Here is a 27181-nt window from a genome sequence, read left to right as displayed (position 1 = left end):
GATGTCCGGCCTGTGGCGCGCGGTCGCCCTCCGGCGTTGCGTGGCGTGGCGTGGCGGAGTCTTGACGGCGTTGCAGTCAGCGCAGAACGGCGACTGACGGCGTCCCGTACGTTGACGGGGAGGGGGGTTAATTATCGTGTCATTATTAGAACGAATAGAATAAATGGGCGGGCGAGGAAGAAAAAGAGTCGGAGGTCGTTTTCCGGGATACCGACCTCCGCTGGGTGCGTGTTTGCTTCGCCGTCCGCTTCCTTCCTGTTTTTTTAACTTCGCTCTCTTGCTCGCGCAAGCAAGCCACCGAGGAGGGAGGGCAGTGGGGAGGTGAGAGAGGCGAAAGGGACGGCGATGGAGGCTCTGAGGAACCGGCGATTCCGACCCCGATGCCGCTAGGCCTGCCGGGAGCATCTCGCAGGATCTCGAGGTTCTGAAGCTCCCTTCCCCCTTTTTCGTATTTGATTTGATGCGTGTTGTTTGCTGCCCTCGGATCTGAAGATCGTCCTTTTCGTTGGAAAGAAGCCTCTTTTCTATGTTTCTGGGTGGATGTTTGGTAGGAGCTTGATTCCGAAAGGAACTTGCTTTTCTTTTGCTTCCTCTTTGTTGTTCTTGGATTGGGGAGGCAACCGAAGCTGTCAACTCTGGGCTTGGCACCTCCTATCTACTTCCGGAAATTGTTGGGGTCGGTTTGCTTTTACCATCAGTTGGCCCTTCCTCAGACTATCCAGTGAAGACAAGAAGCGAGGGTTTAAGTTTCTAAGTGGCTTTGTGTCAGGGGAGAAGGCTTCGAAACCGAAAGAGAAATCCCACTTTGTTAAGCTTCCTGCACATTGGAATACTGTTTTGAGGGAGGGGTTGTAGGATCTTCCAAAGGATCTTTATTTGAGTCCTTCTTGTGATGAGACTCGGATGGGATTTCGAATCTTGACAGGCTGCTTTCACCTGTGGCAGGTCTTTATTCTGAAAGCAGGTCAAGTATTATCTCGGGCTCAAGATTGAGCTTTTTTTTGGCTACTACAAGATGGTCTTATGCAAATGGGATGAATTCTTTAATCTATGCGCTTTCGTTTTAGAACGAAAGAAAATTGATGAGTCGTTATTGTTGTTGTTGCTGGCTACTTGGTAGATTATCCTCTCATCAGTGGGAAGAACCAGGGCAGAAGATAAACCGATCTTGCTTACTGTAATTTTTTTGCCGAGCAGGGACATTTTGGAACAATGATCGACCACCCCTTGCTTCGGGAGGTAGTGAAAATTTTGTATAACTCGAAAGAGATGGACAAACTAGTCAACCTCTGATAAAGAAAATATCTATCTCAGGCAATTAATTTCTTTCTCCTTTTTATGTTTGATAACATGAGTAGACTCATCATTTGAGCATAAAATTGCAGTGAAGTTTCTTTGGAAGTGAATGAGTGTATAACACTCTGGGACAAAAGTCTCTTTAAGGAAAACAATCTTACAAATACAGCAAATTTACTAAACCAGTTGGATGGTCTTTGTGGTTAATTTGATCTAGTCATATAGTAAGTAGAAGATGGATTGCTATTTGTTAAGTGCAATAGGCTGCTGTTTTACTTCTTGTTGCTGTTGGAGTTCAAATGTTAAATGAGAGGATGATCTTTGGAAAGTTCATAATTTTTTCATGTTTTGCTTTATGATGATTCTTTCCTGAGTTATAGTTTATTTTTTTTTCTACATGTCTTGTTAGTTAGAGCAGATATTAAACAAGATCGAATAGGTTACCATTGTTAGGTTGGCCAACATGTGGATCTGCCAATAATACTTTCTTCATTTTTGCAACAATGTTTTGCTTTTCCCTGATGATTGGTCTTTACCTCTGTATTCTATCTTGGAATGTCCCGACAGAAGTGACTACTTGATTGTCTATTGGTGCATGTGTTGTTCTGTGTAGGTATAGTTATATCGTTCTAGGATTACCTCAATATAAGATAGTGCTAGTAGCTGATAAGGGCAGTGCTGCTCCAGATGATAACACTTGGCATCTGGGATTATTATGTTGTGCACCTCTGTTTCAAAGGCTGTATTCAGACTGGTCTAATGCTCATGGTCGAGTGTCAGTTCAATGGCATCTCTAGTTTGGTCATTTCACTGATTTATTATGAGAATGAATCTAATGGTTCATCCGATCTTTATATGATATGGTAATATAGTCTCCTGGAGCTTTATTTTCTTGTACAACTAAACTTAATATCTGGACTTACAAAGGTCTCTTATGATATTGGTGCTAAAATCTTGGAAGGAAATATATTTATGGTGGTTTGCTGCTCGATGACAAGCCAGAAAGACGAAGTAAAGTATGATGTCAACAAAAAGGCTTCTAATAGCAATTATAAATGTATTTGGCCTAAACTTCTAGATATTCTAATGGTCTGGAGATCATTACAAAATACAACAGATCTCTCATAATCATACTGAAAAGTTCAGTGTTTTTTCATTTCCTTGCCTGAATCAGCAATTTTTCAAATGTTATATGTTTAGTTTATGCTGCTTTGGCCATTATTTTTCTATTTTTATGCAGCTGATGCCATTCACCTTTTTAATCGAGTAATGTCATTCTTTTTCCTGTGCAGTTCAAATAACATGAGCTCTGCATCGACTCAATTTGCATCCCCCAGAAAGATGGGTATATTTGAACCAAACCACCAGATAGGCATGTGGGGAGATTCCTTTAAAGCTGACAGCAGTCAAAATACAGGGGCATCATCAATCGTAGAGGCAGAGATAAAACTCGACAATAGGGTAGGCTATTTGAAATATTTCTCTTTTCTCTTTTTTGGTTAAATGCTGAAATAGGCGACATTAGATCTTTACATTGTAATGGTTTTGCAGTTAGAAGATAGTCCTCATACCATGCTAGGGCCATCAAAAAAATACGACCAAGAAGCAAACAAGCCTACAGATAAGGTAACCAAACTGCTTGTACCATCTTTGTCACTGATAAAATTTAATATATTATGGATGGTGATTAATCAGCTCTGTGGTTTCATGCATTGCCTTTAAGTAGAAAAGGATATTTTGTTGATTCAGTAGTTTGGATTATCGTTGGTTTTCTTCTTGTATCAATAAAATATTATAAAAAAGCTCAAGAAAATCACATCATCAATGGACCTTACTCGCCAAAAAGCAACAAGTCACTTTTGCTAAAGTTATTACTAGATAATGTAGGATGCTTAGGATTTAGACTTGAGCCATGAACTAACTTGTGCAAGAATGTTTTGATATGACATTAGAAGCATTGTAAGCCATCCTAATGCCAATGATAAAATTTCTTGGCTGTGTTCAAGCTTCTAAGATGTTTCAAAATAAGGGATGAAAATGCATGTTCTTTCTTGTCAAGGTAGATTGTGGTGAACTCATACCTCATTTTGTGAAATCAAATTTGTCAGTAATTTTTGTTAGGTCCAAACCTCTGACTATAGATATATGAACTTAGATTATGTATGGACAATTAGGTAGTTAATTTAAAGAAAATTCCATATGCTGTAAACGCTCCATGTGAACATGAATGACATTATATTTTTATATAATAGTGATGTCAGTGCATATGATTACTTTCTCTATAGGTATTAAGACGCCTTGCACAGAACAGAGAGGCTGCTCGAAAAAGTCGTCTGAGAAAGAAGGTATATTTACATGGAAATTCTGCAAATGGATGAAAGTTGCACACAATATTCTTATCTTCTGTTGCTTTCTTTGATAGGCTTATGTTCAACAATTAGAATCGAGCCGTCTAAAACTAGCGCAGATAGAACAGCAGCTTGACCACGCTAAGCAGCAGGTATAGGGAATATTTTATATAATAAACATACAAGTTGTCAGTTCCTAAGCTGATTGAGTTACTGCTGAGCTGCAGGGTGTCTACATTGGTGGGAATTTAGGAGAGTCAACTCTTGGACTATCAGGAAGTGTCAATTCAGGTGAAATATTTGTTCCCTCACTTTTGGAGGCACAGTACCTTTTTAGACCATGCAACATCAAAATGATTGAGCCACATAAATAGCCACTCAAAATACCAGGGTATGGCTATGACCCTGAACTGGTGGGAACCCTCACTGGGTTTGCCCTAGTGTCATTCTTTTTTACTTTGGTATTCATTGTTTGTAACATTTAATTATGTCAGACTAGAATGCTCATAATGTTTAATATTGTATATCATGCTTGTGCACGTCAAGGAGCAGTAATATCTTCCTCTGTCTCTTTTCTTAATCTAACTTCACATTTTTTGTTCAAAAGCATTGTTCTGGTCTCATTTCTGCTTTACGTGTGTGGTTTATCCTTGGCCTAAGTAAACCATATAAGTAGAGTCAAAACAGTTACTGCAGTAACTATCATTAAAGAATGTATGAGTTAGTTGCTGAACCATATTACTACCTTGCATGAATATTAACTCGAAAGACGGATGTTAGTTGCTTTCTTTTATGATTATTAACTGTTATAATTTTTAAAACATGCTGGGAGCTTTGTGCTTTAGGGTTTTTGGACATGCCTTTTTCCTTATTATCCTCATCCTGGAATTTTTATTGGAGAATGAATTTACCACTTCACCTGCTGAAGTACCTAAAGGATTCCTTCTTGACATCTTTCAGGTGTTACTGCTTTTGAGATGGAATATGGGCACTGGGTTGAAGAACAAAACCGACAGACTAGTGAACTTAGAGCTGCTTTGCAAGCACATGTATCTGATATAGAGCTTCGCATGCTTGTAGAGAGTGCATTGAGCCACTATGACAATCTTTTTCATATCAAAGCAATTGCTGCGAAATCTGATGTCTTCTATCTTATGTCTGGCATGTGGAAGACAGCTGCAGAACGATTTTTTCTTTGGATTGGGGGTTTTCGGCCTTCAGAACTTTTAAAGGTGATTTAATGAGTTACATCAATCTCGTGATTTTATTGGTTTTTGTGGAGTAAAAGGTCCTAATATTTTGGTACTTAGTTCAGATATTATTAGCACAGCATAACATCTTAAAGCATCAGTTGAAAGGGCCATTTTGTAAATGTTGCAGCATTCAGACTATTGGACTATATGATCCCTCTATTTGGAGTGCAGTTAACATGTATTTACTTTCTTGGTTATAGGTTCTCTCACCACAGCTTGATCCTTTGACCGAGCAACAAGTTATTTCTGTCTGTAACCTGCAACAATCTTCGCAGCAAGCTGAAGATGCACTTTCCCAAGGAATGGATAAGCTTCAACAAAATCTTGCTGAGACTCTAACATCTGATTCCTCAGGAACCTCTGGTGTTTCGGATTACATGGGACAGATGGTGAATGCAATGGGGAAACTGGAGGCTCTTGTAAGCTTCGTAAACCAGGTAATTACCAGTCTTCTTACAATGAACCACTGCATGTTATTTTCTCGTTCTCAGTTCTTCCTTTTCTAGATCCTTTATAAAGTTTGCATACGCTGGCTTAGATTAGATTTGAACTGGAGTCCCTTGTTTTAAGATTATATTTCGGACCCAAATTTGCATATGCTGGCTTGTTCAAGGTCTGCATTTTCCCTTTCTTTTCCTATTTCACCTCTGTATTTCTTTTTGGGATAAATTTTCTCCTCTGTATTTGATGACTCAATTGGGCAAAAGTGATAAAGCAATAACATTTCGTTCATGGAAATATTTTCAAAACGTACACTAGGTTACTCAAGACAAGGTTTTAGATCTTGGTCTAATACAAGTTTTAGCAACTGATCAAACTGATATCTATCATATGACTATATCAGATGGTACACCATCCGGTATCACTGGAAGAAAATGATAGTTAATTAGATATCGGCCAATACCGATCCTTGGTCAAGCCGATAATACCAGTCGGTCCGACCAATATTGATTTTTCATAATGACACATGCTTGGGTTGAAAAGTGGGCTACCTATTACCAGCAATCATGAATAGTTTGTTTGAGAATGTTCAGTCGGAATGAATGTTCACCCACCTCGGAACGAAACTATCCTTTCCTAATGCTAATGTTGTTACTACAGGCTGACCACCTTCGGCAGCAAACCTTGCAGCAGATGTACAAGATTCTCACAGTCCGCCAAGCAGCACGAGGCCTTCTTGCATTGGGCGATTACTTCCAACGCCTTCGTGCCCTTAGCTCCTTGTGGGCTGCCCGACCTCGTGAACCAGCTTAGAAACTTCAGAACCTGTACCTTGCAACATGCAATGTCGTCTGTGACCAAGAAGCTACTAGGGGAACGAGATGGTAGGAAGGTAGCTGCTATCATCCAGATTCTGGAGTAATTTTATCAATAAAATAGTCACCCAAATTGAAAGCAGGGAACTGAAATGGAGATAATCTGTAAATATTTATGACAGCTCCATGACCTCTGGTTGTGAAGCCGTATATGATGTCTTATGTTGTAAATTATGTTGTAACAAATTCTATCTTTCCTTTAAGAACATCTGTGGATTTATCCGGGTTCATCTGCCTGATGAATTAAAGATTTTTAGGTTCACAAATCCAACTTTAGCGACATAAAGCTGAGTGTTTATTATGGAGAGTTCGTGGCTTCTGCATATTGTTTTACTCAACAGGATATGAACTTTGAGTATCACATCATTAGGTACTGTATAAAAATAAAAATAAAAAAAGGGTTACGATTGATTGATTGCTTCCACTTTGCACAAAATCTCAGCTTTTATCGTTTGTAGTGTGTGTGTATGTGTACATATATGTTTTGTTTACATTGCATAGTATACATCCCTCATTATGATACTGCTGTTAGCACTGACCCAAAAGGTTTCAAATTAGTCAAAACCATGGCTAACATTAGTTTATTTGAGTTAAAAGATGCATACGTGAATAATAATAATAATAATAATATAGCTAAAATATCCCTAATATTATTAGCATCATAATAACTTTTAAGAATATTAATGTGAATTAGAATTTCAAATAAGAATTTGGCTTGCGGTAACCTTTACCAAACCTGTGAACATTATTAACTACACAATCAGATCTGCAAATTTTTTTAAGCTCTGAAGGGATTATGCATATGGTGCAAATTTTCTATTATTCAAATAAGGTAACTAAGAAAATGTCTATAATTGAGAATCAAGCAATCACAACTCTCCTACTAAGCTGTAAATTGGTAACGAAGATTAGCACTTCTTTGCTTGCTTGAGGAATCATCATATGCATCATCATTTAATAACCAGCCGGCAAACCACCTTTTCTTGGGTCACTAACAGCAGTGAGCTCACTTCCGACTGTTGCCGACTTCTCTAGGCTGCTGCACACAACGATAAACTGGCAAATCGTCCCTCCAGAAAGGGCTTGTAGGACATGGCCCTTCTTCTGCAGGGCTGCTCTTGTTGCAGCAGGAACTTCAAAGTGGTCGCCTGTTACCGTCGTCCAGTTCTCGTACTGAACCACATTTGGTATCAGCTGCAGAAGAAACAGAAAGCAAAAACTCTATAATTGGTTGAAGCATATTTAAAACAATTCTTACTGAAAACAACTCAAAGACTCCATAACTCTGCTACTGGGATTTGGTGATACAATAAAAACAAGAGTTCCAAACATTCTCAACTTTGGAACTGAGCCAAGTTTCATGTTCCAGTGAGATATAAGAAATGGAGCATTATATGGGAGCTAAAGTCATTGTTCATGTCATTTTGGATATGTAAAGAACCTCTACGTTAACCTTCAGCAGCATGCGTTTTCAATCTACTGGAACTCAATTTAGGGATAATATTGGAATATGCAAGGATAGGAAATGAAAGAAAAGGAGGAAGTAGCAGAACCTGGTGATAAGATCGTGGAGCTAAGACCGAAGATAATGGATCCATCCTCCGTGCGAAATGGTTCAGCAATATTTCAGCAGTCGCAGCAATGATCATGGCTCCTCCGCTCGCACCCACCACAGCCTTCAATTGCCCATCCTGTAAAGCAAGAAAAAGAAGATAACAGAAGAATAGTGGTTTACAATGCTTGGAATGTCCCGACACTTTTTGCCATGGCATCCTACTTTAATAGGTAGATTAGCCCCACTCAAGTTATACATAAAGGCATCAACTCTCTCATGATACATGATGCGCTTGAGAGAGTTAATAGAAAGCAATTTAGAAGCTAATTTCAATCAAAATATAAAAAAAGCTTGTAAATGGAGAAATTAAATCAATCATTACCCACTCTCTTCAGGGAACATTTCAAATGGACTTACAATATTCTGTAAGAAATAATCTTGGACATCATCTTGTGGATTTTAGGCAAGCTTGTTAAGGATGCTCTTTGTGAAAGATGATGCACTTTGTTTCTAGTGGATGTGTCTTAGTGTACAAAGACAATCAGTCTTCAGGAACATAATATAGTAAATCAAGGTGACCTAGATTTACTTACAAATCAGTATTTCGCTCTCATTGCAGAATATATATACATGGTATAAACAGAGGATATTCCTGAAGTAAATAGCATACCTTGACAACAATTGTAGGGCTCATGGAAGATAATGGTCTTTTCAATGGTCTAATAAAGTTTGCGGGAGCTGGTGGTGGAATATTAGCAGAAGAACTATTGGGGATGGAAAAATCATCCATCTCGTTGTTAAGCAATATTCCTGTACTAGGTGATAAAATCTGTGACCCAAAGTATGAGTTGACAGTACTGGTCATTGAAACAGCATTTCGGTCACTATCAACAATGCTCAAGTGACTGGTTCCATGATCATTGATCAGATTCCACCTGCATATGTCACACACAGTAATAGACTGAGAGAACATGTAAACACCAATAATCAATCTAAGAGATCAGCCAAGATTATTTAAACAATCCAAGAGATCACCATTTGACAAAAACGCAGAGAAATTTATGCACCTGCCACACTGATGGCATAAAACAAATAACATGCACATGCATCTTTGCATGAGCATCTACTGCGATAAATCTTGTCACTGTATCCATGATCATGTTTCTTAAAATCATCCCAATATCGGCATTGCTAATTACTCATGTTCCATGTCCTACCTTCTAAGCAATAGCACCAACTATTTCAAGGCCCAACTTAATGGCTAACCATAAGGAATATGTCTTCCCTAACCTTATTTACTCTCTCTTTGATTCTTTTCTGTCTTCCTCTCTTTCACACTCATTCAGTAAATAAAAGAAAGATCAGTTTTGCTGACTGTGTCAGGATAGAACTTCAGTGCAAATATGGCCATTGCAACCCCTAGTAGTGTAGTAGTAGGACAGACCAATAAGCTTCCAAATTCAACTAATATTATTCCTTATGTGAAAACATGAAGCAACCAACTGAAATTACAGACATAATATATTGTCAACCCACAAACACGAGCACCCAACATAGCAGTTCATAAGTCAGATCATCATATACAAGGACCAATTATATTTACTACTATAAGATTAGAACTTGCAACATTTCTCTTGCATCAAAACATATCATAAAGCAGCCAAGATTGCTTTGTTGACCTAAAGTTTAAACCACATATAGAAAATCTAACAAGGGTTGTGGCTCTCAACATCTTAGTATTTCACCTTCAGTCCATCTACAATGATCAATTGTAATCACCGATAATTTCTCCCTTAACATAAATTAATTACTATAAATAATGTATTACCTTATTATTAACTTCTATATTTATGTACTATAATTAAGGAAATAATTAAATTTGGTTTTTTTAATCATGTGGATAAGTTAGGAATTCTACTAATCAATTAAATTATTAATTGATTTATTTCCTAACGAGTGATTTGATATTTAGGAAGTAAATAATTTACATTCTATTTTTTGTGTATGAACTATAAGAAATGAATATTATATTACTCCCTTTATGTGTGAAAACAAAATAAAAAATAAATTAAAAATAAAAATTAAATTATTATTTACCTTTCGGGAAGATCTCATCTTTTTCTATATAAAGGGGGCTACTCCTCCCTCATTCCTCACTAAACCTAATAATGAGATGAGTGAGGAGGGGACTTCCCGAGAAGATGATATCAAGGAAAGAATAGTCGATGAGAGGTAGGATCCTTTTTTTTTAATTAGCATTGATTTATGTTTTGAAATATTGATGTTGAGATTGTTACAATTTTATGATGCATAATGATGTTTTAATTTTGAAATTTCATGATTAGTAAATAATAATAATTGATTTGTGATATTAGAATGATTATTTGATTTATATTGATCTCCTAAGCTTAAATGAATTTTAATATTGATTTAATTATTAAAATTCTTATTTTTAGATTAACATAGTAGTTCTAATTTATTTAATTAGATATATCGATGTTTCAAGAATTATGTATAAATTTCTATGATGTAATTAATTTTAAATTTAAGATCATAAATTTAATTTTTTTTATTTAATAGATTTGAGTTATTCTTTAATAATTTTAAATATCGAAATCTAATTTAATAAGAGAAGTTTAATTTGGGTCTTACTTGAGTCAGGTTGATCTGTCCGACCAGGTAGATAAGTTAAGGAAATAGTTAAATTTGGTTTCCTTAACCATGTAGATAAATTAGGAATTCTACTATTCAACTAAATTATTAATTGATTTATTTCCTAATGAGTGATTTGATATTTAAGAAGTATATAATTTACATTTTATTTTTGGTGTGTGAACTATAAGAAATGAATATTATATTACTCTCTTTGTGTGTGAATATTATATTTTACTTTCACACACAAAGAAAGTAATATAATATTCATTTCTTATAGTTCACACACCAAAAATAGAATGTAAACTATATATTTCTTAAATATCAAATCACTCATTAGGAAATAAATCAATTAATAATTTAGTTGAATAATAGAATTCTTAACTTATCTACATGGTTAAGGAAACCAAATTTAACTATTTCCTTAACTTATCCACCTGGTCTGACAGATCAACCTGACTCAAGTAAGACCCCAATTAAACTTCTCTTATTAAATTAGATTTCGATATTTAAAATTATTAAAGAATAACTCAAATCTATTAAATAAAAAAAAATTAAATTTATGATCTTAAATTTAAAATTAATTACATTATAAAAATTTATACATAATTCTTGAAACATCGATATATCTAATTAAATAAATTAGAACTACTATGTTAATCCAATTTTTGATAATTAAATCAATATTAAAATTCATTTAAGCTTAGGAGATCAATATAAATCAAATAATCATTCTAATATCACAAATCAATTATCATTATTTACTAATCATGAAATTTTAAAATTAAAACATCATTATTCATCATAATGATAATTGATTTGTGATATTAGAATGATTATTTGATTTATATTGATCTCCTAAGCTTAAGTGAATTTTAATATTAATTTAATTATTAAATTTATTATTTTTAGATTAACATAGTAGTTCTAATTTATTTAATTAGATATATCTATATTTCAAGAATTATGCATAAATTTTTATGAAGTAATTAGTTTTAAATTTAAGGTCATGAATATCATTTTTTTATTTAATGGATTTAAGTTATTCTTTAATAATTTTAAATATCGAAATATAATTTAATAAGAGGAGTTTAATTGGGATCTTACTTGAGTCAGGTTGATCTGTCAAACTAAATCGACTCAGGCAATGTGGTCATGTACGACCTAGCCTATGTGGCCAAGTACAGCCTAGCATATGTGACTAGGCATGACCCAGCCCATGTGACCATGTAGGAGTCAGTCCATGTGACAAGATACAACACAATCCATATGGCCAGGCATGACCCAACCCATGTGGTCAGGTACGATCCAATCCATGTGGTCATGTATATCTCAGCCTATATGACAAGGTACGACCTAACCCATATTGTAACGGACAAACTTCTAAACAAGATGTTGGATGTAATGCTTATGTCTGTCCGTTGTCTTTTGGCATGTTCATGCCTTGTATAGCAGGTAGAGGGGCGGCCGAAGGCTTATAAGTCCCATTTTAGTTGGGTTGGTGGCCTCTTTAGGCTTGTAAATAAAGGTTGTGTCATGTGGACACGTTCGAGAGCTTCTCGGTCTGTAATGGACCATTTTACCCTTTGTTGTGCAACTATTCAGAGCTTGTAAAGTCTGTTTGTAATTTGCATTGTCTATGAAGTGTTTTTCGGACATGTTTGCTTGTGGATCCCGATTGAGGCGTTCTCTTTAACCCGTTCTCTCTTTTGTTGGTCCTAAGGGACAATGGGAGGCTTCGGGGAGGCTGACCTTTGCGGACGGACGCGCGAGGGTGCCGCACGCCTTAGGCAAAACCAGCTAAGGTCGTGACAATTATGGTATCAGAGCGGGACAAGCACTCATAGAAACACTTGACATGCAAACGTGGGGGACCTAGCGGGGCTGCGTTGAGGGCAGTCAGCACACGCGCGACCGTTTGAGGGAAAACGGGCATGGAGATGGAGGGAAAAGAGTCGCTCAGAGGAGCGGGCATCTAACATTGGCATTCAGTGGAATGGCCAACCCTTCGCGCGAGAGGCACCACGAGAACAGGCAAGCTTGGAAGAATTTGGAGCGCACAAAGGTTGGGATGGCTGAGTTTGAGCTACGGCTCAACGTTGACAACTATACTTGATGGTGCTCTAGGCAAGCGAGGCGCTTGTCAAGAATGAGACCATCCAAGGTGGAATGAGTTGCTCAACGACCAAAAGAGTAATGCAAAGCTCACAGAGGTGAGGGGAATTGCTAACTCGAAGAATTTGGTACTCATGCATGGGCTTGTATGCGGACGATGGAATGTTCGTGGCCATCCCAAGGCGACCGAGACTCGGCGCCATGGAGCATTGAAACTTTCTCTTCGGCATGTGAAGGATACGACCGTAGGAGGCTGAAGTGTGCAATGAGTTCAGCATGTTGCTAGGCCTTGAGGAGTGCAGCGGTGGCTGTATTGACGTGGAGGCGCAATCTAGCAAGTGTGTCTGCAGGAGGCAGAACAATGCACAATTTGTTCAGCAGATCGGAGTAGTCCAAGGGGATGGTGGTCTCCGTAACGAAGAGAGATGTTGCTCCAACGGGATAATTATCCAGGAGGGATAAGTCTTAGCACTCCAGAGGGAGAATCATGTGAGACGGACTTCACATGTTGAGGAGGAGAACCTCACAAACAACAACCCCACGAAGCTCAATGGACCGAGCAAGCAGCGAGGAGTTGCCGCATGATCTCGCTCGAGAGAATGCATTGGTGGATGCATTGCGAGATCAAGTGGGGGAGCGACCTGAAGCAACTTAAATGAAGGCACACTTAGAGTCGATATGGAGATCGGACTCAAGGGAGGGCTGACCCGTGGAATGGTGGGCGCGAGGGCCACCATCGACTCAATGCAAGAACGAGGAGCGGAGCAACTTGGGTGTAACTTGGCGAAGTACCCAAGCCGCATGAAGGGAGCCAGCAGTGAAGTTAGAACATGGAGCAGAAGTACAGTGCTTTCCTTAGACAGAGGTCAAAGACATGAACTCTTGCAGAGGCAAGGGTAGGATCATGTTGTTCCATGGGTCCTTCTTTTTGACGGAGCGGACTCATCTTGCATGGTGCCAAAAGACGAAGGGAGCTTTGCGGCACATGCACCTTAACTCGGAGAAGCATTTGATGGAGGAACTAAGGCGACTCAATTTGCGGAGGCGAAGTTGGGTTCAGAAGGGCCTTAGCACGGGGCAAGAGGACGCAGAGGCGGGTACTCTTGAAGAATATGCCACAGTGTTGCCATTTGAGTTGCTATGAATGAAGCAGTGCGCAGCGGAGATTGTGCTGGTAGGGGCAGAGGCCCAGGATCCAGACGATGGTGCACAAATTACAGTGAAGTCGGTGGACTTTGGGAGCTACTAGGCGACGGACTGTCCTAGAGCGGTGCTTCATCTAGGTGTGACCCAAGAGTGGGTGGATGAAGGTCGATTGCCAAAGGAACGAACAAAATCGAAGGTGGAGGAGACCCTGCGATGTATTGGCAGAGGCCACACATGGAGGGTTCACAATTTGAGTTTATTCCACAAAGATCAGAATGCAATGGAGATGTCACCAGGAGGCGACATGGTGCAGCGGATCGTGGTGGAACAGTTCGTGGCAATGCGATACACACAATCTGTCCCGTGAGGGATGAGATCATATGGAGGTATGATCGGGAGTTACTGGAAGCTCCACTTCGATGAACAACACGACGGCAAGAAGGGCTATGGATTCAAGGAGTGAAGGCCATGGTACCGCAGAGGAGGGTCTTCCGGGCGTGCATCGAATTTTGCATCAGATGAAAGCCTTGGTCATCAGCATATGGGGGCTGTGTTCCACCAAGGGAAAAGTTCGAATGCAAGTACCAGTGAGTTCCATGGGAGGGACTTGATCATTCAGAGGTATGATCGAAGCAGCTGGAGAGTTGGACTGCTCCAGAGCTCATATTCGCTTAAGGGAGCCCGACAAGTCAGAGGACAAGGTCGAGTAAGCGAACGTTGCTACCAAGGAAGCTAAGGAGAACAGAATCGGTGCAAACTCTACAACGTGATGGCAGAGGCCATGCATGGGAGTTGCAGTCTGTCTTTCCATCGACCAAACAGACTGCTTGGAGAACACAGAGGTGTTGAAGCAGGGGGTCGAAAGGGGCGAGGAAGCGACGACGAGTCCAGAGGGACTTAGCTACCCAAAATCAAGCATCAGTTAGAATGGAGGTGGACTCAGAGGAGTGCCACGGAGACATCTCTACTGATTGTGAAGAAAAGGGATACAGAGGTGAGGCGACGGATAGTAGGGCCATGGGCATGGCAGCGCCATGGTACCGCAGAGGCGGGACTTCCGTGCAAGTCATTGATCCCTTGCTCTCATGGAGGGAGAGCGCTTGGTCGTGAAAGGGGCCGAGGAGGTGGAGCATGCAGAGGCAATCTCCAAGTACCGAGACAAGGCTGAAGGGCAGAGGCCAAGAAACTTCGTAAGACCGGTGTCAACAAGTTTCTCATCAAGATAGCCGTAAGTGAAGGACTTCGGGTCACGCAAGAGTGCACGACCAAGGAACGAAGCAGGCAGTACACGGTGTTGTACCTTTGCTACTCAGTGGAGTAGGCGGCAGGGTTGATGGAGAAGACGGTACAATCCCAGAGGCGACCTCATCTATCAGAGAATTACTCCAAGTTGGGGTGAAAACTTCCCGCATTCCAGAAGTTCGATGGCATTGAGAAGGTGAATCACAGTAGCCAACTCAACGCAAGGAGTGCAAACACTTCAAGTGCCTCAGAAGTGTGAGCAAAGAGCAGGCGAAGACTAGTAACCAGCTCGATGCATGAAGTACAACCTCGAGGAGGCGGGCGAAGTCAAAGTAACCTTTGCCTTCTCAACTCTTAAGAGAATGGGCGAAACCGAGTACCCCAGTTCTCTTATCTATCCAGCAGAGGAGCTCTGCACAAGTTCAAAGACCCTTCGAAGATAATGGAAGACAATAGTTGTCAAATCCTCACCAACGGTGATCAGTGCTACTGAGAGTAGATCGTCCGCTTCATTTCCCAACGAAATGCCAATCGAAAGCGGAAGTGATGCGAACCTACTTGGATGTGACAACTAACTGAAAGAAGAGTCAATGAGCAAATTTTGTGGAGGAAGAACCCAAAACTTCAGAAGTTTGCGAGGCGATGCTCGTTAAAGCTCCAACAAGCATCCACCCAGTTCAAGCAGCATGTGGAAATTTTGAGAGACTGGCGCAGAAAAGATGGTCTTTTCCTTCATTTGGTGGATCCGCAAGAATCGACAAGGATCAACACAACTCAGCCAACCCCACACCAGAGTCAGAGTCATTGGCGAGTTGAAGCAGCATGGCGGATCAAAGGTTCGACTACTCAGAAACAGCAGCGGAGAGCAGCTGGGAGCCAGGAGGCGCATTGCAGCTGGAGCAGAAGATTGAAGACTCAGCAAAGGTGAAGAGTTGCAGTGTTCACAAAGGCTTCGACGAGGACGTCGAAGGGATAAGTGGGGGAGAATGTAACGGACAAACTTCTAAACAAGATGTCGGATGTAATGCTTATGTCTGTCCGTTGTCTTTTGGCATGTTCATGCCTTGTATAGCAGGTAGAGGGGCGGCCGAAGGCTTATAAGTCCCATTTTAGTTGGGTTGGTGGTCTCTTTAGGCTTGTAAATAAAGGTTGTGTCATGTGGACACGTTCGAGAGCTTCTCGGTCTGTAATGGACCATTTTACCCTTTGTTGTGCAACTATTCAGAGCTTGTAAAGTCTGTTTGTAATTTGCATTGTCTATGAAGTGTTTTTCGGACATGTTTGCTTGTGGATCCCGATTGAGGCGTTCTCTTTAACCCGTTCTCTCTTTTGTTGGTCCTAAGGGACAATGGGAGGCTTCGGGGAGGCTGACCTTTGCGGACGGACGCGCGAGGGTGCCGCACGCCTTAGGCAAAACCAGCTAAGGTCGTGACAATATGGCCAAGCATGACCCTGCCCATATGGCTAGATATGATCTAGTCCATATGACCATGTATGACCCAGCCTATGTGGCAAGATACGACCCAACCATGTGGCTAAGCATAAGCTAGCTCATGCGGCTAGATATGACCCAGTCCATATGGTCAGATACGACCCCAACTCATGTGTCTATATATGATCAACTCGCGAGCCAAGCATGGCCTAGTTTAGCGGTAAGGCTCAGCCCAACTTAAAAGCGAGGCTCAACCTAGTCTATGAAGTTAAGCCTGCCCAACTATGCGATTGACATTAAACACATCGTTGCTCCTCTATCTAGCCCGTTATACCTCAACTCAATCTATTACTTAGAATAGGTATGTGCAGCGCATGTGACCCGTCCAAGACTCGGGTGTTTAATGTCAATCTATTGGGAGAAATCCATCCCGTGGAATATGCCTCTCTATCCGGTATTGAGAGAGTGCACCATCGGGTGTGATGTATGCCTTTGTTATCTAGTTATTATGTATGTGTTGCATGTGGTTGATGCATGATTTTGCTTATTATGTAAGAAATTATCATCATTTTTCTGATGCATAAGTTTTATGATGAATCAATATATTATCATTTCTTATTAAATTATTAATATTTATTTATATTTCACGAATATTAAAAATTATTTTTATGATTTTTTCGAGGTTCCTACTAGCATGTATGATTGCTGATATGTTTTTATCTTATATTTAATTTTAAAGTAATCTATTACTTTGTAATAGATCTGAAGCTTGGGTGGAAAATATTTGTGACCCTACCAAGAAGATGTGATTCTTTTTTTCTAGTTAATAAAATATTTACTATTGTAAAGACAATGATTTGAATTCAAGGACGAAAAAAAAGAAAGAGAGTTTATTTTGTAAATTATGGATAATAAATTACTGATTTATTATTTTTTTTATAAATCTGTGATGTGACACCAATAACCTAAATCTATGTGTTGATCATTCAATAGTTCAAGTCTTTAATTGTTTTTGCAGGGAAAGATGTTGAAGTAGATATAAACTACAATAGCATGTCATAAGAACTTCTACAGTTCTAAATACAGCTGTAATCTGTATTTTAAATTTGAGAATGTAATCATAAGAGTAGGATAAGATCTAGATATAGTACTTTACTTACCTTCCTCCATAATAGTTAGGAGGAAATGTCTTGTTGTCATTGATGGTTTTCTTTAAATCTTCTGCAAACTTTGGAGAGAGCATATCGGAAAGAACTGCCGTAACATTGTAAAAGTCAGGATCCCCAAGGTTCATTCTCACCGCAAACATGTGCTTCAGTGATTCAATAAACCGATGAAGTCCAAGAGAGCCAGAAACACCTGATGGAATTCCATATTGAGCAAGAATATTTAATATCTGTGCCATCAAGAAAAGAAAAGAAAGGAGAAATTTCTGTTACATAAAAGAATTTAAGATCCATACTGGGTGTCTTATGAACAATAATGCAATTAAAAAGAGTTGGATTTAGATGCTTTATAATTCTTGTTACATTTTAATAATAACCTGTGAGTTCATATGTTCAAGAACTACTACTAAATAATATCAATCAATTTGCAGAAATCCTAGGCAGAATTACATGTTACAAACATTTTTGGAATCAGCGCATTTAACTGAAGTATACTTTTTTGTTATTATTTTTTTTTCTGTCATGTCATCAATATAGAGGCTTAGCCTGATTCCGTATCAATGAAAGGCCAATTTTTGATAAGGTATATTGAGCATTTTTTGTATTATTCTATTATATACAAGTACAGAAAAATCTATGGATGATAAATATTTTAACGTATCAGCAAATGTCCACTTGATCTTTGAAATCTTATGCATGGTAACTGATAACTCAAGTATAAAAGAAAGGCAGGTCATATGGAAAAGTGGCTTGCATATTTCTCAATTCTAGAAGCACAAAATAGTTCACTTGTTGGTTGTTAGTTATGCCAACTAGTTTCAGAATTAATGACAAAGATGTAACCTAAACAGTCAGACTACAGAAAACTTGGTACATTTTACCAATTTTCAGTACTTTTATCAAACAGGAAGTGCAAAATTACAAGAAAGAAAATGTCTTCCTAATTAATGTCCATTTATAATTTCTACATAGTGATTGTCATTAAATGAATGGAAACAGGAAAGGGCAAAATGGTTAGTTTATAAGCAGGTAAGTGAAACAACAGAATGGTTGGTCAGCTAATTTCCTAACCTTTTTAATAATACATGTCAACTAATTGGTAAACAAGACTCTCAATTCTTTTCCAAATGGCACTTAAAACAGGAACCTCACTCATACTAGTAGCATTCATGGATTAGACATTGATATCTTTGTTAGACATGAGGAGATAAAATCAATAAAGACTTACAAGTATCAGTCCAGCACCACCAGATGAAGGGGGTGGCACGCCCAAGATGTTTAACCCCAGGATTTCAGAAGAGATTGGCTCCTTCACTTTTACTTGATATCTCTGTAAATCTTTAATCGTTAATATGCCTCCAGACTTCTTAATATCTCTAATTAGTTTAAGTCCGATGGGACCGTTATAAAGCACATCTGGCCCGTGGTCTGAAATAGCTTTCAGAGTATGTGCAAGTCTTTTGTTATGACACATATCTCCTTGCTGCAAAAGGCTTCTTCCATTTAATGTGAAAATATCACGCAGTCCTTTATCAGTAAAAATGCCTAATTTTGTTCTATTCATCTGCATATATAAGTAAGGAGATATTCTGAATCCTTTTTCAGCAATATTTGCTGCTGGCATTACCAGCCTCTTCCACGGAAGCTTTCCATATTGTTTCCAAGCCTCATAAAATCCTGCAATTTCTCCGGGAACAGCTACCGAAAGGGCACCACTTGCTTTTGCTGCAGCATTGCCAGCATACATGTTCTGCAGGAATCATCAATACATTGAAAATTTTGAAGAACTTGCTCTAGGAACATGACAGACAAATAAATAGATATTTTTTGTGCCAACAAATTTTACAATTAGATTCCTTTAATTTTCCATTTAAGTTGATGAACATGGAGGGTCTGTCAAAGTAATTGTGAAGGAGAGAAAAGAAGAGGAAAACAGGCAGTCTCAAATCAAATACCAATACTCGGCTAAGCATTCAAACATAAGCATCAAAGGAAAAGAAAAACTTATATGGCGATTTAAAAAGGCCAAAAAATCCAATATCAATTAGCAAGGCACTTTTTTGACAGAAAACTTACAAAGATAAATAGTTTTGACAGCATACACTTTACTAAGAAAGTGCATCTTTGAGATGGTTTGCTGGCTGGGTATCTTAAATAACCTTAAAGTTCAGAAATTAAATCCTAAGTTGATGACAGTTGTTCTTTTGACTCTCATGTGAAGTTGCCCCAAGAATTAGTAGCTCGATCATCTACAAGTAACTCTATCGATTAAAAGGAATATACCCAAAAGCAAATAAGAAGCCGAGCGGATGGGTATGTCGTACCTCGGAGGCCGCCAAGGGAGCAGTCTCCCTCGAATCGAAGGCTTGCGCTCTCCCGCTGGCCGCCCTCACGAGCATGAAGGCGCCCCCGCCAACGCCGCTGGACGCGGGGCTGACGACGCCCAGGCAGAGGCCAGCGGCGACGGCGGCGTCCACTGCGTGGCCGCCCTCTCGGAGGACGTCCCTCCCGACCCTGGAGCAGCGTCGGTCATCGGTGGCCACGGCGCCGTGCCTCGCGGTAACGACCTCCGGCCTCTGCCCCGTCGCCCGCGGCGGCAACCGGAGGAAGAGGAGGAACAGCGCGACGGCGATGACCGGCCGCAGGATCCGCCCAACTGCGCCGCATCAAGGAACGGAATGTATCAGATTCGAAGAGAGAGAGGAGAGAGAGAGAGAGAGAGAGTTACGAGCCATGGAGTCGTCGACGTGAACTGGAAGAGAGCGGCGGCAGCCGTGAGATAACAATATTGAATTGCCATTCGAGATTGTTTATTCCCCCCGCCACCTTGGTGGAGCCCAATGGACATCTTTTTCATTAATTATTGTAGAGGACATTGATCAATGTGTTACTACCACATTATATGTATCATATATAATAATAATAATAATAATAATAATAATAATAATAATAATAATAATAATAACATAAAGACCAACGTGATCACCTATCTCCGGATGTTAAGATTTATCATCCATCATAATAAATAAATATCACATAAAATACTTCAAATATGTGAAATATTTAAAGGTATCCAAACTCAACTAGAATGCTTCTTAATCTCTTACCCCATTAAAGGATATTAAAAAAAAAACCATCCTGCCATATCCAAATCTTATTTACTGTTATATACTTGGATCAAATTTTTTAGGTTTAAGGTCCATTTTAATTCTTATGATTTTGATTGATTTACTCACGTCTAAAATAATTTTTATATTTTAAAATATAACATTTAAGTTTCTTCTTTGTTAATATATGTTATAATATGACATGTTGATTCATAATAAATTATTAATATAATAATATATATTTTAAAATTAAAAAAGGATTAAGATATATTTTAACTCATGTGATTTTAGTCATGGATCACTTAAGTTGTTATGGTTTATTTGTGTCTAAAATAACTTTTATATTTTCAAAACATAACATATAAGTTCTTTCTGTCAAGCCTGAGTTAATAGGCAATAGAGTCTACTTAAGTGATATATTGACTCATAATATATCATTAATATAGTGACACATATAATTTAAGTTTAAATAAAAAAAATAAGACCACCATCAATGATAGGAAAATGCATCATCATGGAAGCGATCAGCAGTAACAACACTGAGCCACTACTACCTAGCAAGGCGTCATATACACACAACCTCTCTCGCATTGAAAATAAGCTCATGAGCTTTTGATCCTACTTTAGATGGATGTGCATCGACCAATTTGATACTATGCATGCAATAGTTTCCCCGGTTTCTCTTCATCCTCCTCCGCATCTTTATCCCTACCGTCTCCCACTTCGTCCTCTCCTATGCCTCCACATGCCATGCCTACAATATGACAGTCTAGCTCTCCCTCACCAATGCCTCATCTAGCCTTTTGTTTCTCCGTCTTTGTTCGTCGTTACGACCTTCATCGCTTTCTCTTCCTCGACAAGAGTAATCTTAATCCTTCTTAAAATTTAAATTATATATCATTATATTAATAATTTATTGTGAGTCTACATGTCACGTAAGTAGATTCTAACATCTATTAACTCACGAAATAAACTTATATCCTATATTTTAAAAAATATAAAAATTATTTTAAATATAATTAAATCATAAAAACTTAAGTGATCCATAATTAAGATCACAAGAGTTAAAATAAAATTTAATTTTTTTAAAACTTAAATTATATATATAATTATATTAATAATTTATTATGAATCTATATATCATATAAACTAACTCGATGAAAGACTTATATGTTATGTTTTTAAAAATATTAAAATTATTTTAGAAACGAATGACCATACAAACTTATTACTAAAACTAAAATAAATCTTAACCCAAACTTCAATTTGCTTCCTCATCTAAAATCTCAATCCATTGTCATCGGTGAAGTAATTTCTATTAGATTGATCGAGACAGGTTTAAATCATGAGTGACAAAACTGCTGCACGCTTAGTCCTGGTTCAACTTTCGGAGCAACTTCAGGTACTTGTTGTTTCTCTTCATGCAAAGTAAGATTGATTGATTGAGGAAAAGCGTGAAGCATTGGGTTCTACTGCTTCAGGACCAGAATCCAAAGACCTCCGCGCATTGCAGTTGTTGTCCATCAATGGTTTTAAATGCTCCATTGGATCATGCCGCACTAGCTGACAATTGCATGCCTTAAGTAGATTAGTCCACCTCCAACATCCAGCCAAGACAAGACACTGCTGGCTCAAGGTTTCAGGGTCGACTTCCTTGACCAAAGCCAGTTGAATCTTCATCCTCAATGCCCGGATTAAGATCATGACTGTCTGTCAGAATATGTGGCCTTTTAGACTAAGTCCACTATGAAACGATTCCTCGGAGATATCCTTGATGGGAGGAAATCTTCTGAGATCTCATCTCATCGTAGACCCTCTGCTCTCGCCTATTAAATGACAGGATCTCTAAGTGTGTTAGAGCGTTATAACGTCGCATCTCTCCATTGAGGAATTCAGTTATTCTCCTCGACTTTCTCCCCAAAACCCTCTCCCCAAATCCATGGGTCTACTCTTCGCACTCCCTGCAGATTCCGCAGCGCGATCGGATTAAAGACGGATCCTGCAGCAATCTTGGATCACGGTGCTGAGCAGATCAAACAAGATCTCTGAACGGATGGCTTCAAAAGGTACGCATCGTATAATTTGATCTATGTATTGATTTCAAATCCTGGCATATAGATTAATTCCGCATTATTGACTTAGCATAATTACAGAACTCGTCCACGTGACGACATCACAGAACTCGTCCACGTGACGGCATCACAGAACTCGTCCACGTGACGGCATCACAGAACTCGTCCACGTGACGGCATCACAGAACTCCGTCCGTGCGACGGCATCACAGAACTCCGTTCGTGCGACGGCATCACCGAACTCCGTCCGTGCGACGGCATCACCGAACTCCGTCCGTGCGACGGCATCACAGAACCCCGGTCGCACACGGCCAGAATCCGTCCATGCGACGGTCGGTCGCACGCAGGCAGATAGCCCAGGCGGTGGCGGCCATGCGTGAGTTGGCCGTGCACAGGCGGCGGCCGCGTGCTGGCAGCTGCCACCCGCGGGCAGGAACCGCCGCAGCGGCAGCGGCCGCGCGTGAGCAGTAGCAGCCCCGCGGCGGCAGCGCCGTGGCGGCAGTGGCCGCGCACAGGCGGTCGCTGGCAGCCGCGCACAGGCGGTCGCTGGCAGCCGCGCACAGGCGGCAGCCCGCAGCCGCGCACAGGCGGCAGCCCGCAGCCGCGCACAGGCGGCAGCCCGCAGCCGCGTACTGGCGGCCAAGCCCGCAGCCGCGTACTGGCGGCCAAGCCGCAGGCAGCAGCGGCAGCGCCGCTCGCGCAGGCGGCGACGGCGATGGCAGATTAGGGTTTTGGCATATTTACGTTTTTGTCCTCGAGGATAGGGTTTTTGAAAATTTACAGTTTTACCCTTTGCAAATATCGTAATTACAGTTTATGTTCTGTCAACATATTTACGGTTTTGCCCTCGGGTCTAATTTCTGCCAAATTACAGTTCTGCCATTCGCATATTTTTCGATTTATATCCTATCAAATATTTTCGGTTTTTATCATTATGAAATTGAGAAATTTAGGTTATATTCTCAATTATAAAATTGATAAATATCATTTATTATAATTATGATTAATTTTAATCATGATTATATTTTTTGATTATTTGATTGGATTTAATTTTGATTAAAAAAAAAACTATAAATTATGGTTTATTTTATGGTTTTCTCATATGAATTATTCATTATATATGTGGTAAATAAAATTAAAATCCAATTATTATTTTTGGAATTTTTTTTATTTATTCACATGTATATGTTTGAAATTATCATATGAGTTTTATTAAAGTTCAATAATTATTATGGTTATTTTATTATTGAACTGCTTTACATAAATGTTCAATAATTATTATGGTTATTTATTATTGAACTTCTTAGCATTAAATTTCAATAATTATTATTGTTATTTATTATTGAATTGCTTTGTATTAAAGTTCAATAATTATTATGGTAATTGATTATTGAACTGCTTTATATAAATGTTCAATAATTATTGTTGTTATTTTATTATTGAATTGTTTTACATTATTGTTCAATAATTATTATGGTTATTTATTATTGAATTGTTTTGTATTAATATTCAATAATTATTATTGTTCTTTATTATTGAACTGTTTTGCATTAGTATTCAATAATTATTATGGTCATTTTATTATTGAATTGCTTAGCAAAAAAAAAAATTAAATAAATTGATGAATATTATTTGTAATTCATTTCCCTAAGTTCTATCTGACTAGTAGCTGCCAAAGTGGCCTAGGATGATAGACTTTTGTGATATGAATTACAATAAAAGCATTATCATTTATAGGATATTTTTTATTTTATATCATGGCATTAGTCTTGAAGCCACCAAAGTGACCTGGACTAATGACTTATAAAATAATATTAAAGAATTAGTCCTAAATGATATTAAAGAAATAATATTCATAATGACACATATAATTATGAGATTTAGATAATCCCAAAGGAGAATCTAATTCAAATAATTATGTGATGGGGTAGGATGATACTATTTTAGATATCCTTGCAGTTTAGGGTTGTATACCCAAAGGTAACAATACCTATTCCTCAAGGATGGTATCAGTCCTCCAAAATATTCTTGAGTGAACACTAGATATGTCAATATTTCACCCAAAGGTGTAATATAGATGATATCAATAGTTCATCAATTTTTGACAAACTCAAAGCATTAATGTTGTTATATATCTTTTTGCAGTGGTACTTCCGCATATACACTCATATGCTTCAAGTGTCCCTGTACTTTCTGGATCAAATTATTCAGAATGGTTAGAGCATGTGCAATTCACACTGGGTGTATTAGATCTTGATCTAGCATTACTTGTTAAAAAGCCTGCAGACTTGACTGATGAAAGTACTGCAGAACAAATTAATGAAATGAAGGCTTGGGAAAGATCTGATAGGCTTAGTTTAATGTTCATAAGAATGACAATTGCAAATAACATAAAGACTTCATTACCGATTGCAACTAGCGCAAAGGAATATTTAAAGGTTATTGAAGACAGATTTAAATCTGCTGATAAGTCATTGGCTGGCACATTGATGAAAGAACTGACTATGACTCAGTATGATGGTACTCGAGGAATTCAGGATCATATCCTCAATATGGCCGACAAAGCTGCAAAACTTAAAACATTAGGCATGAATGTTGATGAATCTTTCCTCGTGCAATTTATTCTTAATTCTCTTCCTTCTCAGTTTGGCCCATTCAAGATTCACTATAATACAAATAAGGATAAGTGGGACTTGAATGAGTTGACTAGCATGTGTGTTCAGGAAGAATTGAGATTAAGGCAGGAAAATTCATATAATGTTATGACGACTACTCAAGGAGGAGGTAATAAGAAAAGAAAGTTGAAGCATCATCCATCAAAGAGATTTGCTAAGTCTGGAAATGTTAAACAGACTAAAGAAAAGAAAGCCTTTACTGTAAAGTGCTTCTTTTGTGGCAAGAAAGGACATGTGAAGAAGTATTGCATTAAACGCAAGACTTGGTTCGAAAAGAAAGGTATTAACTCGACCTTTGTATGTTTCGAATCAAACATTACAGAAGTTCCTTCTAACACTTGGTGGATAGATTCCGGTGCTTCAACTCATGTTACAAATAATATGCAGGGATTCCTTTCAATTCGGAAACCAAAAGAACATGAAAGATTCATTATTATGGGAAATCGTCTTAAAGCGAAAGTGATATCAATGGGAACTTATCGTCTACGCTTAGAGACGGGTCACTTGATGGATCTTGTTGACACATGTTATGTCCCTACAATTTCTAGAAATTTGATTTCTCTTTCTAGAATTGATGAGTTGGGATATTGTATTTCTTTTGGTAGTGGCAAACTCAGCATATTTTACGATTCAATAAAAGTTGGTTCTGGAATTCTGTATGATGGTTTGTACAGAATTAATTTGGATCTTGAGTTTGCAAAGACACTAATGACCCTGTAATCAAATGTTGGATTGAAACGTAGTTTCAATAATGAAAGATCTTCCATATTATGGCATAGACGATTGGGGCATATCTCCAAGGAAAGAATTGAAAGATTAGTGAAGGATAATATTTTGGAACATTTAGACTTCACTGATTTTGATATTTGTATAGATTGCATTAAGGGAAAGCAAACTAAACAAATAAAGAAAAATGCCACAAGAAGTAAAGAACTCCTTGAGATTATTCATACTGATATCTGCGGACCACTCCATATTCCTTGTTTTAGTGGAGAAAAATATTTCATCACATTTATAGATGATCTGTCCAGATATGGCAAAGTTTATCTAATACATGAAAAGTCTCAAGTCGTTGATACTCTTGAAGTATACATAAATGAGGTTGAGAGACAATTAGATAGAAAAGTTAAAATTGTCAGATCTGACAGAGGTGGTGAATTTTATGGCAGATATGATGGATCTAGTCAGAATATTGGTCCTTTTGCTAGATTCCTAGAACAACGGGGTATTTGTGCTCAATATGCATTACCAAGTGTGCCACAGCAGAACGGTGTTGCTGAAAGGCGAAATCGTACTCTGATGGATATGGTTAGGAGCATGATGAGTTACTCCTCTGTACCTGAGTCGATGTGGGGTGAAGCTCTTAGGACAGCTATGTATATCTTGAACAGGGTTCCTAGCAAGTCAGTTTCATCGACTCCTTTTGAGTTATGGACTGGTAGGAAACCCAGTCTGAGACATCTACATATATGGGGGTGTCCTGCAGAGATAAGACTATTCAATCCACATGAAAAGAAATTAGAGCCAAGAACTATTTCAGGATATTTTATTGGTTATCCAGAAAAATCCAAGGGATACAGATTTTATTGCCCTAATCATAGTATGAGAATAGTAGAATCTGGTAATGCAAAATTCCTAGAAAATGGCGAAATTAGTGGGAGTGAAAAATCTCGAAGGATTAATTTTGATATTGAGGAGATTCAGGTTAATTCTCCCATATCATCTCCTGTCCGAGAGATTGTTGTTCCTCAAATAAATGAGAGTATTGATGAGGGTGAACAACAAAATAACATCCAAGAACTCTCA

General features: G+C 38.6%; 2 protein-coding genes across 3 annotated transcripts; one reads left to right on the top strand and one right to left on the bottom strand.

Annotated features, from left to right (window-relative positions):
• Positions 1-204: 204 nt before the first annotated feature.
• On the top strand, positions 205-6443 carry LOC135638906 (transcription factor TGA1-like). Of its 2 annotated transcripts, XM_065152472.1 has the most exons (10): positions 205-421; positions 1198-1314; positions 2589-2757; positions 2848-2922; positions 3582-3641; positions 3719-3796; positions 3872-3935; positions 4605-4876; positions 5098-5334; positions 5999-6443. In XM_065152472.1, exons 3-10 carry the CDS (start codon positions 2599-2601, stop codon positions 6149-6151), a joined length of 1098 nt encoding a protein of 365 aa, XP_065008544.1. In that variant the 5' UTR covers positions 205-421; positions 1198-1314; positions 2589-2598; the 3' UTR covers positions 6152-6443. The 2 variants fall into 2 exon arrangements, with proteins under 2 accessions (XP_065008544.1, XP_065008543.1); XM_065152471.1 differs by lacking the exon at positions 1198-1314 and having other exon boundaries at positions 213-421.
• Positions 6444-7006: 563 nt separating this feature from the next.
• LOC103985170 (glutathione hydrolase 1) lies at positions 7007-20344 on the bottom strand. Its single transcript, XM_009402799.3, has 7 exons — positions 20250-20344; positions 19846-20177; positions 18750-19271; positions 17516-17751; positions 8439-8703; positions 7767-7904; positions 7007-7407 (listed from the first exon to the last, which is right to left on the bottom strand). The coding sequence occupies exons 1-7, from the start codon at positions 20254-20256 to the stop codon at positions 7168-7170; spliced, it is 1740 nt and encodes a 579-aa protein (XP_009401074.2). The 5' UTR covers positions 20257-20344; the 3' UTR covers positions 7007-7167.
• Between the last annotated feature and the right edge of the window lie 6837 nt (positions 20345-27181).

The sequence above is a fragment of the Musa acuminata genome, chromosome BXJ3-5 (assembly GCF_036884655.1).
Source record: "Musa acuminata AAA Group cultivar baxijiao chromosome BXJ3-5, Cavendish_Baxijiao_AAA, whole genome shotgun sequence".
NCBI lineage: Eukaryota > Viridiplantae > Streptophyta > Magnoliopsida > Zingiberales > Musaceae > Musa > Musa acuminata.
Note: the sequence above shows the minus strand (reverse complement) of the source record. Positions and strands in the feature narration are given on the sequence as shown.

Bases quoted from the DNA above. Each gene is read 5' to 3' on its own strand.
- LOC103985170 (XM_009402799.3), bottom strand. The intron at 8,704-17,515 runs GTAAGTAAAGTA...TGACATATGCAG, and splicing joins CCTAACTATTATGGAGGAAG to GTGGAATCTGATCAATGATC. The intron at 7,408-7,766 runs GTTCTGCTACTT...TTTCTTCTGCAG, and splicing joins CTCCACGATCTTATCACCAG to CTGATACCAAATGTGGTTCA.
- LOC135638906 (XM_065152471.1), top strand. From the start codon at position 381: ATGCCGCTAGGCCTGCCGGGAGCATCTCGCAGGATCTCGAG. The intron at 2,923-3,581 runs GTAACCAAACTG...CTTTCTCTATAG, and splicing joins CAAACAAGCCTACAGATAAG to GTATTAAGACGCCTTGCACA. The intron at 3,936-4,604 runs GTGAAATATTTG...GACATCTTTCAG, and splicing joins ATCAGGAAGTGTCAATTCAG to GTGTTACTGCTTTTGAGATG.